This window comes from Anabrus simplex, chromosome 11, assembly GCF_040414725.1.
Source record: "Anabrus simplex isolate iqAnaSimp1 chromosome 11, ASM4041472v1, whole genome shotgun sequence".
In the NCBI taxonomy this organism is placed as follows: Eukaryota; Metazoa; Arthropoda; class Insecta; order Orthoptera; family Tettigoniidae; genus Anabrus; species Anabrus simplex.
The window spans coordinates 73,117,534-73,130,630 of NC_090275.1; the positions used below are offsets into that span (position 1 = coordinate 73,117,534).

The 13,097-nt window shown below is 41.4% G+C and overlaps 1 protein-coding gene across 4 annotated transcripts in view; it reads right to left on the reverse strand.

The window, feature by feature from the left end:
• Window positions 1–2,443: 2,443 nt before the first annotated feature.
• The window catches only part of LOC136883449 (calponin homology domain-containing protein DDB_G0272472), a 113,514-nt gene continuing 102,860 nt past the window's right edge, over window positions 2,444–13,097 (reverse strand). For all 4 annotated transcript variants that reach the window (XM_067155747.2, XM_067155744.2, XM_067155745.2 and 1 more), the window contains one exon: window positions 2,444–4,425. In XM_067155747.2, coding sequence (XP_067011848.2) covers window positions 3,287–4,425 — 1,139 coding nt within the window. In that variant the 3' untranslated portion in view covers window positions 2,444–3,286. The remainder of the gene's footprint in view (window positions 4,426–13,097) is intronic.

Sequence of the window (13,097 nt, forward strand, 5' to 3'; positions counted from 1 at the left end):
GCTTTCTGTAGTATTTTGCAGTCCCAGAGGCGATTTCTGACTCGACTGTAGAAGTTCGATGCTTTCTGTGTCCTGCTGAGTATTTCCTGCCTAATAGTGTTGTCTTTCGAGATTGTGCTTCCGAGGTACTTGAAGTGGGATGCTGATTCGATTTTTTGCTCCTTCCAGAAATATATTTGAGCTTGTTCCTTTCCTGCTGATGGTCATTTCCACTGTCTTTGTTTGGTTTTAACATTCATATCCTTTAAGTGATAGCAGTTTGTTTATGTTTTCCTCCTGCGTAACCGGTGTGAACTGTGTTGAATACTTGGTGTTCTATGGATCTCATTTTATTGAGTGTATTAGTGTAGTTGTAGTGACCTAGTTCAGTTTAAAAGTTGCTCTGCAGATGTAAGAACTATGGCAAAAAAACATGAAAAAATCAGAATGGGCAAGGTGTCGCTAGAACAGGAGAACTGGCAAAAGGATCTGGGTAGATTTAAATGGGGCATGTAGGAAGAAATTGTGTTTTCTAATATCCAGGCACTTTAATACAATCCATTAGCTGTGATGATGGGTGGATTGTGATCTTAATTTATTTGCATGCAACTCTTTGGTCAAGGAATTAGTTACTCCCTGCCTCAGAGGCGAAGATCAAGCAAGTGTTTGCGTTCAGTGTGATGACTGCGTGTTGTGTAGTATTTGATGAAAACTGAGGATAATGAGATATGGACAGGCTGAAACCTGTGTCAGTATACAGCCTGCTCCTATCGAATAACACCCCGGGGGCTTCTTAAAGTTCAACATCCCCATCCAATGGACAAATCACCATCAGCAGCATTAAGTGCTCTTACCCCATAGGTTTAAGATTGAACCCAGGCTTTTGGCACACAATCTAGTGATTAGGAATTGTATACCACTAGCTCTCCCATCCTGCTGGCCACATTATGATGGAGCATATTTTTTGTACTGATGGGAGTTTGTTTTAGTGCTACAAGGTTTAATTTTGGTACATACGACATGCCCAACAATGAAGAGAGTACAGAAATTGCTATGGATCCGAGTGTCAGTTGCATGTAACGGTATGTTATGATTTGTGTAAAGAGCTGCTTTAAGTGAAGGGGGGAAAAGTAAATTGTTTTAAGCAAATACTTAAAAATGATCACTGCACTTGAAAGCAAAATATAAAAGAGGCAACAATGGTGAACTTACTGGAAAAATATCTACTGAATATACTGTAATAAAAAATACTGCAGAAGGAACATTTTATTAGTACATCAAATAATTTCATAACATAACTCGAATATAGAAACAAAAGATTTTGAAGCTATTCTCATAAAATTAATAGCTATTAGCCATAAACATTTTCGGAGTTTTCAAATTTTCAAATTTCAATCATGGCTAAGACTCTGATGAAGGTGTCATAATGATGTTTACAGTTTGGTTATATTTATCTTAGTCTCTTTATTTGTAATTCCACTATATAAATACCAATAAAATGTCTTATAATAGTAAATAAAGAAGGTTTCAACACAACAGTGCTATAGGTTGAGGTCAAATAGGAGACAGAGAGTAATAAGGAATGTTAAAAAAGTAACCAAACTCTGAATTTACGGTCACTCTCTATGGGGCTAACCTGCAGCCTAGTTAGTTTTTATCTCCTTCAAAGTACTCTCCTCCTCTCTTAACAACCATGCACAATGCTACTTCTACTAATGAAGCTGCCCTGGTAAGCAATTTAGGGGATCATGCGCAGTTCTGCCTGCAATTTCAGTTTGATCTCTACAACTGACAGAAATAGTCGTTCTTTCAAGATGAATTTCAGGTTGAGGCATAGGTAACAATCTGCTGGGGCTATATGAATTGAGTAGGGCAGGCAGGGAAGCATAGCTGTCTTCAGGTTCATGAAAATATTCACGGATCAACAGCGATGCATGAGCTGGTGTACTGACATGGCGGACGTTGCAGGAGTTTCTTCTCCAAAAGTCTAGCCTCTTTCTCCTGAAATTTTCCCTCAAATGCCTCAAGATTGAGATAATACCAATGGTTTGACCCTCAGGCAAGAATTTATAGTGCGCAAAACGGCTGATGTCAAAAATGCATCAAAAACACTTTCAGATTTGACCAGATTTTTTATGCTTTCTTTGGTCTCTGCACATTCTTTCCATATTACTGTGATCATTTGATATGTCTCCAAAACGCTTTCCCAAGTTTGAAGAAAATGTTGATCTGCTGGTCGTAATATTCATATATCACGGCAATCGCATCTTATACTCAATGCGTTGTAAACCAACAGCTGCTTATTGTTAACTAATTGTTTCACAAATGTGCAGCAAACTGATAGTTGCACAGAAAGGATACCACTATAGTACCACTTAATGGACACTAAGAATTTGCATCTGTGCAGAATTTTCAAAGTTTGGTGAAACTTTTTTTTTTCTTTTGGTAGTGTTGACAGTTAATATTTTGAAGTTTTTTTCAGTTTGTTGAAACATGAAATACAAAATTTATCACATTACATACCTTTAATGTGTTGTCTTACAGGGGTTCACCTTGGTGTTATGTCTTATTTTGTGTTTTGAGAAACTGAAAAATCTTACAGGTTATATAGTATTTTTCAGTGTTTGGTCACTTTTAAAACAAGCGTCGTATATTATGCAGCTCAGGATGCCAATACACACACCAAACAGTGACCTTTATACATATATCGGTCACTCACGCAACAAAATACCGTAAATATACAATAATAATATCCTTAATTACAAATCAATACTATGCAATTTACATGGTTGAGATAAGTCTCAACAGAACAAACTACGCAAGATCAAAAATGGCTGGTCTTACCTGATAAACTTTAAGAATAAGAAACATTTGCTCAACTCAGGCACTGAATATGGGAGTCTTCTGACATTAGTAATTTTGTTGTTTGCTGTTCATTTAGACTGCAATGCATTTCTACTTTCCCTTAGAGGAAAATTTGAAAACATAAAACAAAGGAATATACTACTAGCTTTATTTGCAAGACAATTTAAGAATGAAATTTCTTGATAATATTTCTGGAAAAAGGAAAGTAACAACAAGCAGGATGGACTAGTGTAGGTGGAATAACAACTGTGCACTGCACAACACAACATATCACATAGATCTAGACTTATAAGGAAATATAATTCACAATAAGCTGTTCATACTCATACTAGTCCAAGGCAGCATATGCCACCCTATGAACATTCTGGAATCTATGCTAAACATAGAGAGATCACACCTTCACATGAATTCTTGTGCTTGAGCCATGAAACACAATGGATGACTAGCGGGTCTGCGAATAGGGACCCGAGGAGTTGAAGAATGGTCCAAATTTGTCGATTCTCTGCTGGTTTGATAGTCCCATGAAGTATCTCTGGTACTCTTCTCGGGTCATTCCAGATGGGATCGATGAGAATCTGTTGTGGAGATCTGGATTATCAGGGCCACCAGACAGCGCCAATGGTTCCGGATCACCGCCATACGGATGTCCAGAAGAACTCAGTGGTCCCAAACGAGACCACACATCTTTCGACTTGTGAGCTGGGATATCCTGTTCTGGTCTTGCAGCAAACATGTCAGATGCAGACTGTCGTGATGACTTCAGGATTCCCTTCAGAGGTAAGCCTGAGAATGGTCCGCTACTGGAGTGAGCTGGTCTATTCAAGTTTGGTGCATTGAGGAAATCAGATGAACGAGGGTCAAAAGGCATGGATTCTCGCCTGGGTGGACTCATGTTAACAGAACGCGACTCTGGCAACACATCATTACGGGCAAAGTCACGGAAAGGCAAGTTACTGGGAAAATTCATAGACTGACTGAAATCAGAGGGCCGCCCATGCTTAATGTCTAGAGGCAGATCCTCTCTCATCATTCTAGAGAATTGCTGGTTCTCAAATTCACTACCAACTCTGCTTCTGTTTGCTGCATGAAACATATCACTTTGAACTCTATTCTGCATATCAAGCCTATGAAAATCATTTTCACTAGAACTCTGATAATCAGACTGAGTTGCAACAGAACAAAGGACAACTTCATTTGTTTGTACACTAGAATCAACAAAAGTCTTTTTGTTGTACTCCAAACAGCGTTCGCACGGTTTCGGAGGCTCTGGAACAGGAAGGCTTCTTTCAGCTAACAACGATCGCACAGCATTCAGGACAGTCTTCTTCACGGTAGCAGGCTGCTTCTTGGGCTCGGGAGGTTTGGTGAAGCTGAAGGTCAGGTTCTTTCCGCTCAATAACGGAGAGAGATATGCATGGGGTCCACTTGCCTGATTGTCCAGTCCAATGTTTTGGGATGCCACAGGAACGAAAGTGAAGCAGCCACCATTCACAAGATGTTCATCTGCCTTGAGGATTTGGATTGCCTTCTCGCAGCGCTGGATTACAGCATCACGCTCACTTCCAATTTGTTGCTTTGAAACTGCAATGTGATGTATCCATAAGGTTCACTTCATACTATGCTGTCAAAAGGTATAGTACAGTGGACTCCCAACTATTACACAGGTCTACAGAGACAAACCCTACTGAATGACACACACAACAAAATTCTATAAAGTAAGAAATTATCAAACAAAATCAGAATAGGAACACTGGACAAACACAGTATTCTGTCAGTTGTTTCATTTCACACCTACCTTCGTTTAGTGAATATACAGGGTGTTTCTGTGATAATCACACAGAATTTCAGGGATGCTGGAGAAGGGCGCAAGTATCAATTTGAGGGAGGGGAACCATGGTCTGGACATGTCTCAGTTGCCCCGTATAAGCCAAATTTGTTTTGGGATACCACGAACGCAGGATAATAATCCTTATAAATATTTGTGTGATGTAATACCTTTATACACCCGCACTACATACACACGCAACAAAGACATTCACAAAAGCTGTTTAAAATTGCGTCTCCCAGCTTTGATGCAGGCAAGACAACGTAACAACACTGGCATCATTCTAACAATATCCCAGGTAGTGAGGATTTTTTCCAGGAACTCCTCTTCAGTCTACTGGTGGCTGGTAAGAACTCTTCACAGGATTCCACAAAAACAAATCAAGTGGGGGTCAAATCAGATAAACAAGCTGGTCACGCAACAGATCTCCTCTTCCTATGCACTTGTCCAGGAATATCTGATTAAGGTGTTCAAGAGCAGCATATGAAAATTGGGCTGGGGTCCCATCGTGTTGAACTCACTTGCAATGATGAAGCTGCAACCTATGAAAAAATACTTTGGTGTTCAAAGTGCGGTCAACGCATTTCCAGACCGGGGTTCCCTGTCTCAAATTTATTCACATGCCCTTCAACATCCCTGCACTGACTTACTGTTGCCCAGGTGGTTTCTGGTTTAGTTTCCAGTTCTACCAAGACTTTTCAACCCCTATTATGAGGTCTTCAACAATGAAGATAACTATAATAAATAGCAACGACAGTCTTAAAAATGGACTTTGTGTTTATCTGGAATAGAAAATTGTGAGAAGTATTTCAGGAATAGTCAATAGTTTGATTTACACCCATCTGCTTCCTGAGTAAATGGATCGGGGCCAGCATTTTACAGTACAGGCAAGAGCAAGAAATTATGCCGATTCATCTAGTTTTCAGTCTGCCTCTATAACGTACCAGTTAGCATTATTAGCTGCCGACCTCGGAGGACCGGGTTCGGTTCCTGGTACTGCCAGAAATTTAAGATTAGCAGGAGGGCTGGTAAGTAGTTAAAAAAGTACATGGAGATCACCTCCACTGAGCCGTGGAACACAACTGATGACTACTGGGTCTGCGAATAGGAACCTGAGGAGTTGAAGATTGATTCAAATTTGTCGCTGCACCATCTCGGGACGAGGATATAAATTTCCTTTTTTTTTTTTTTTTAAATCTAGTTTCCAATGGTGTTTTCCCTCATGTAATGTTGGCACAACCTTTTTCAGGTACACCAGCCCCTTTTTGAGTCAGTCTGTTATTGGTTTGCAGTAAACTCCAGCACACAAACACCAATCCTATGTACAATGGTCAACTGGGGTGAGACTGACCATAACTGTGGTGGGTCCTTTACTACAGGAAAGTGCCCATAACCGGACCCCTCCCCCTAATGTGGACCCCCGGTCTCCTGGCTTTGTATTCTCCTGAACACTAGCGGGACAGAGTGTAAATAGTAGTTTAGGTATCTACCACTTTGTAGCGAAGCGCACATGCCACCTGCTTCACGTGTTGCTTATCAGTTCGCCATTACGTGTTCTGACAGTGGTAAAAGTTTTTACATTGTGATATACGATTTGTTATTTCTCCCAGATATAGGCAGGTAAGCCTTTCAAACTCTTTATATTCGTAAATTGTAAGGTTTAAGGTTAATGTTTATCACGAAACCATTTCATATAGATCTGTAGTTAGAAATGTATTGGGTTAATAAAATGTTGGCTATAGTCGCGCATACTGGACCCCCCCCCCCCCACAGTTGCCTAAACCGGACCCATTTTTTTTCATGCTTAAAGTCTGCCTGTATTTGTAAACACTCTTATTCACTTGGAATTCTGTTGCAGATTCCAAGAGGACAATGGGGAAGGTTGATCAAAGAAAGTGGAATCCGTCTAAAATGACTAAAGCTATTGGCGCTGTTCGGAAAAAGAAGATGAGTTGGAAGAAGGCCAGTAAACAGTTTAATGTTCCGAAAACAACACTCATGAGATTGTCCAACATGAAGTACGGTACACCTGAGGAAGCAGCAAAAACAAAAGAGGCAGACCTACAGTTTTGGGTAAAGATCTTGAAGAAGAGCTGGTTCACTACTGTCTTGCTGTAGAAGGTTCTAAGTGTATATAATGTGTATACATATAGTTTCTCTCTACGCTCTATATGCCATGCGAAATAAATAAATTAGAAGGTTCTTTTTTTGGACTTACTCGTAATGAAGAATGGCCGTACAATTGGCAGAGAGAAATAACACTGACCATCGTTTCAAAGATGAAATTGCTGGGAAGAAGTGGGTTAAACTTTTTCTTCAACGCCACAAAACCAAACTGTCAGAAAGAAAGCCTACTGGATCATCCTATAGCAGTGCTCTTGGGTTCAGCAAAGAAAACACACGGAAATTCTATAACCTTCTGGAAAATCTATATGAACATGGTAAATTCACTCCTGACAGAGCTTACAACGTTAATGAGAGTGGCATTACTGTGATACAATAGTAGCGAAAGTAATTAGGCTTAAGGATACAAATCAAGTAGCCACTTTGACATCAGGAGAACATGGGGCCCTTATAACGATTGTTGTTGTATGAATGCTAGTGGCTCATTTGTGCCCCCTTTAGTAATTTTTCCAAGGAAAAATGAGTGAACAGTTGAAAAAAGGGGCTCCGCCAGGAGCATATATCCAGATTTAGCTTCATCCAGTGTTACAAAGAAGAAAAAGTGTACTAAACTAACAATGCAATGTTTGACAACAAAGACCAACGTTAACAGTCGCACCGGGTCTGCAAGACCCAGAACAACCTGTAACGCTCAAAGTTTCCAAGGCAACTGAGAGCGGGCTACTGTGTTCGGTTGGAGGTCGGGAGCCAAGAAGTAACCAGGGAGGAGGGAAGTGCTCAGTGCATTCCAACAACAGGAATACCAATAAGTAGCCTATATCCACCCGGGTCTGGTAGACCCAGTGCGGCCACTCCAGGGATATCCATGATATGTGTTAAGTAAAATCAGAGATAAAGCTGTTTTCAGATGATGATATTCTGTACAGAGTAATGAATACGTTACAAGATTGTGAGCAACTGCAAAATTACCTCGATAATGTTGTGAGATGGACAGTGGGCAATGGTATGAGGATAAATGGGGTTGAAAGTCAGGTTGTGAATTGCACAAATAGGAAAAGTCCTCTTAGTCTGAATTACTGTGTTGATGGGGTGAAAGTTCCCTTTGGGGATCATTGTAAGTATTATCCGCACACTTTATCTTGGCGCATTTGCGTACGGTGGTGAGGAGTAAGGGGGGAGCTGTCCCGGTATCGATAGTGCTGCCTGGTGCTGCCAACCGAATGAAAATGAAATCTGAATTGAATCGAGAATATGATCGATTGATATGAAATTTCTAAACCGTTATCATCTTAAGCCAACAACTATGTCACATACACATTATATAACATTATAAAACATTTCTCGATGCGAATCTTGTTCCTAGCATGAATTCTATACTTTGGTTTTGTTGTGTAAACAACAACAGTACTAGTACGTAAAGTGTACGCCAGATGTCGCACAACGATGCTTAAGCGATTCATAGTTTGTGTTTCAAAGGTTGCCAGTACGAATCTCGAAGATCGACGAGGTCGACCGATTCAGTACTAGGGTGTAAATGCACTAACATAAAGTGTGCGGATAATACCTAGGTCTCAATATCAGGAAAGATCTTCATTGGGGTAATCACATAAATATGATTGTAAATTAGGGCTACAGATCCCCACACATGGTTATGAGGGTATTTAGGGGTTGTAGTAAGGATGTAAAGGACAGTCCATGTAAGTCTCTGGTAAGACCTCACTAGAGTATGGTTCCAGCGTATGGGTCCCTCACCAGGATTACCGGGCGAGTTGGCCGTGCGGTTAGGAGCGTACAGTTGTGAGCTTGCATCCGGGAGATAGTGGGTTTGGACTCCACTGTCAGCAGCCCTGAAGATGGTTTTCCGTGGTTTCGCATTTTCACACTAGGCAAATGTTGGGGCTGTACCTTTATTAAGACCACGGCTGCTTCCTTCCCACTCCTAGGCCTTCCCTATACCATCGTTGCCATAAGTATGTTCCGAGCTGTCAGTAGAGTGATGGCGTGGAATGAAATCAGTAGACGAATAAGTTTGAGCGGTGTCTTTAAAAGTAGGAAAGATCAAAATAGGAAGATAAAGTTGGAATTCAAAAGGACGAAGTGGGGCAAATATTCTTTTATAGGAAGGGGAGTTAGGGATTGGAATAACTTACCAAAGGAGATGTTCAATAAATTTCCTTTTTCTTTGCAATCATTTAAGAAAAGGCTAGGAAAACAACAGACAGGGAATCTGCCACCTGGGCGACTGACCTAAATGCAGATCACTAGTGATTGATCTTTGCAGCGCACCCTTCAGGGTGGATCCAAACCAACTCCTTCACGCAGTGGTTTCGACACTTCATTGAGTTTGCCAATCCTACAAAGGAAAAACCTGTCCTGTTGCTCTTGGATGACCACTTTAGCCACACACAGAATATTGATGGGATCAACTTGGCAAAAACAAATCATGTTACCATTGTGTCGCTGCCACCTCATTCCTCACACAAATTACAACCTATGGATAAAACTTTCATGGGTCCTCTCAAGGTTTACTCATCATCATCATCCTAAACCATCTCCACCGAGCTCGATAGTTGCAGTCGCTTAAGTGCGGCCAGTATCCAGTATGCGGGAGATAGTAGGTTCGAACCCCACTGTCGGCAGCCCTGAAAATGGTTTTCCGTGGTTTCCCATTTTCACACCAGGCAAATGCTGGGGCTGTACCTTAATTAAGGCCACGGCCGCTTCCTTCCCACTCCTAGCCCTTCCCTGTAGAATCGTCGCCATAAGGCCTATCTGTGTCGGTGCGACGTAAAGCAACTAGCAAAAAAACATCTCCAGTTTCCTGGGTCTGGTATATGAGCCTCCTCCATTTCATCCTGTCCTTGTACCATTCCTCCTCCACCAACTTGTCCCAATCATGACCTCTCGGCCAGTAGCGGTTTCTGGTATAGCGCAATGGAGCATTGAACCTCCAGTTTATATCAAAATGTACTCAACTACTTAATATTCATAAATCCCTTGTCAATCTCAAAGCTTTTGCTTAGCCCATCTATCCGTAATATACTCATACTGGCTTTCAATGCATGTGAACTGCACACGTTCCGTGGCTGGATACTTGTCTGGAATGAACCCCCTTGGAAGGCGATCTCTCCGTTCGTACCTGGGCAAAGGGATTGGCGAGGTGTGCGGGGACATCGGCCGGCACGTAGACAAGACCAGGATATCGCAGAAACAGATATCCATGCTTTATGCATGCGCAATACGCCACTCTCTCAAGTCGTGTTATCGGGGGTGTTGGGGCAAGTATGTGCCTGCCATCTGTTGTCCTTACAAGAATTCAACTACGTAGCAGAAAATAGTGCACACAATTAGCGCTAGTGTTGAAGAGCATCATTTCTACCAGCAGTCACATTAAACTGCCAAATTCCAATTGATGTCTTTTGCCAAATACATCAATACTTACTAAACATCTATTCATTTGCCTTCTTTGGAAAAAAACTTAAAAATCACCGAAGCAAAGAGTAGCGGGAATGTAATACCAATGAAAACGCTACTTGCCTAGCCATAGGAGTTCTTAAAATTAAGTTACCAACATTGTGAACAGTGCGAACATACACCCCTAAAGTTTACTCGTGTTTTTCAAGTGTGATGCAGGTGTTTACAAAAGTTTGCAATAGCTATCATAATTCTTAATATTATTGTACGCTGTGCAAGCGCGAGTGCTTTGTGCCGGTCAGAAACTTAATTTTTAGGACATAGAGAACTTACAATATTTTGTCCGTGTGTGTATTTTTGTCCACTGTAGTTGCGTCCATAATCTTTGTTCCCGGGAAAGGTAAGGAGCTACATAATGAGTTTGAACAGAGATATGATACTTAAGAAGACAAACTTTTCTTCTCTCCCTCTCTCTCTTGAGCGTAAAGTTAAGATTAAGAGTAAGGATGCTGGACGCCCAATGCCTGATCTTGATATAATGAGGCATCCTAAAAGTATAATAATGGCGTATGGTCTCCGGGGAGACCTGGTGCAGGTCTTTTCATGTGACATCCGTAGGCGACCTGCGCATCATAATGAGGATGAAATGATGAAGACGACACACATACCCAGTCCCGGTGCCAAGGAAGTTGATCAATCATGGTTAAAATTTCCCGACCCTGCCGGGAATCGAACCTGGGACCCCTGTGACCAAAGGCCAGCACGCTAACCATTTAGCCATGGAGCCAGACATCCTAAAAGTAATGAAATCGTGCGTAGATTCAGAATGGATATATATATATATATATATAAAAGAATCGAGTGGATCTGTCGGTGCGAAATTACTAACATGTTGATTTGTTTTCCTTTTTTTATGATTAATGAGTGATGAAAGCGAAGGAACTTGGACCAAAGTCAGAGTGGTAGATTTAGGACATCTGTCACAAAAAAATAAAGAAACACAAAAGTTCTAAACCTCAAATGCTTGCCCAGTTACAATACGATCTCTTTTTTTTTTTTTTTTGCTATGGGCTTTACGTCGCACCGACACAGATAGGTCTTATGGCGACGATGAGATAGGAAAGGCCTAGGAGTTGGAAGGAAGCGGCCGTGGCCTTAAGGTACAGCCCCAGCATTTGCCTGGTGTGAAAATGGGAAACCACGGACAACCATCTTCAGGGCTGCCGATAGTGGGATTCGAACCTACTATCTCCCGGATGCAAGCTCACAGCCGCGCGCCTCTACGCGCACGGCCAACTCGCCCGGTATATTCGATCTCCTGGGAAGACACGATAACCGTCAGTAATTTGACTGTGCTTACAGGCAGTTTGTGGAAAGAAACAACGATCAAGTACGCAAAAATCGTTATGTGCTGTGTAAAGTTCTGTGGCGCGTTTGAGATGGCATTGCGCGGGCATGAAGAAACAAGTGAATCATCGAATCCTGGCTTATTTCGAGGCCTCGTTAATTTTAGTTCTGAAATTGACGTTGCATTAAGAGACCATCTGTCCAAAACTACTGTTTTCAAAGGCTCCTGGAAAGACATTCAGCATGATTTGCTTTCGTGCATGTTTGAAATATGTCGTGAGAAAAAAAAGAAAAACAGCACAGCGCACTTTATTTTGGTTATCGCAGATGAGACCACCGATATATCAACTACAGCACAATTTGTTACCGTTCTTCCCATCGGTAAGCCAGTTGAAAGATCCTGAGGTTTCCTCTCACCCTCTAGTCATGATGCTAAGAAAATAGCAGTGTGTTTAAAATTTTCTTTGAGCGAAGTTGTGGATAATCCAGGTAAGTTGATTTCACATGGTTATGATGGAGCAAATGTAATGAGTGGTCACCATTCAGAGTGCAAGTTCTCATCAGGGAAGATTTTAGGCATGCACGTTATGTTCACCGTTATGCCCATTCTTTTAACTTATGGCACAGGTGACAGGGGCGAGAGGAGATATTAAGGGGGGAACTTTTCTTCTGTTGAACCCCCAGCGACAAACGTCATGCGCCGCCACTGCTCTCAGCAGTACATCGTTCTTAACTAAATCTCTCTATTTCCTTCGTGGCCTTACCACGGATCGTCCTGCTTCTACTTTTCTGTCAATTTCCTTCCTTGCAGTTCTGTTAACTGGCATCCTCTTCATGTGACCAAACCATTTCAGTCTTGATATCTGAATCTTATTGAGGAGAGGATCATCTATTCCTACTCCTCTAATTTTCTCATTCCTAATCTTGTCTTTCCTGGTTTTCTGGATCATAGTGCATAGGAATTTCATTTTAGCTGCCTGGAGTTTGGAATTATCTCTATTGGTTAGTGTTGTGGTTTCGAAAACTGTATGTAAGAACTGGTGTATAATGAGACTTGTACAATGTCATTTTTGTTTTCATAGGTATTTGCTCATCCCACAGCAGGTGTCTTACCTGGTGGTAAAATTGTGTTGCCTTATTGATTCAATTGTTCACCTCATGTTTTGCTAGGTTGTCATTTGATAGAACGCTACCCAAGTATTTGAAAACTGGAACGCTGTCCAGTTGGGCTTCATTTAACATGACTACTGGTTCTGCTCCTTCCCCACACACTTTCATCACCACTGTCTTGGTCTTACTGATGTTTACACCAATTTCTTAAACTCCTCATTCCAGCTTTGCATTCTCTCTCCCAATTCCTCTTCCGAGTCACTCCAGATCGCAACATCATCTGAAAATGTGAAGGCTTTGATATCTCCATGTTCTTTCCTTTTAGTAATTTCATTACTACATCCATCACAATAATAAATAGAAGCGGTGACAATGAGCTGCCCTGCTGCTCTCCTCTCTTTGTTTCAAACCAGTCCGACAAACCACATCCTAC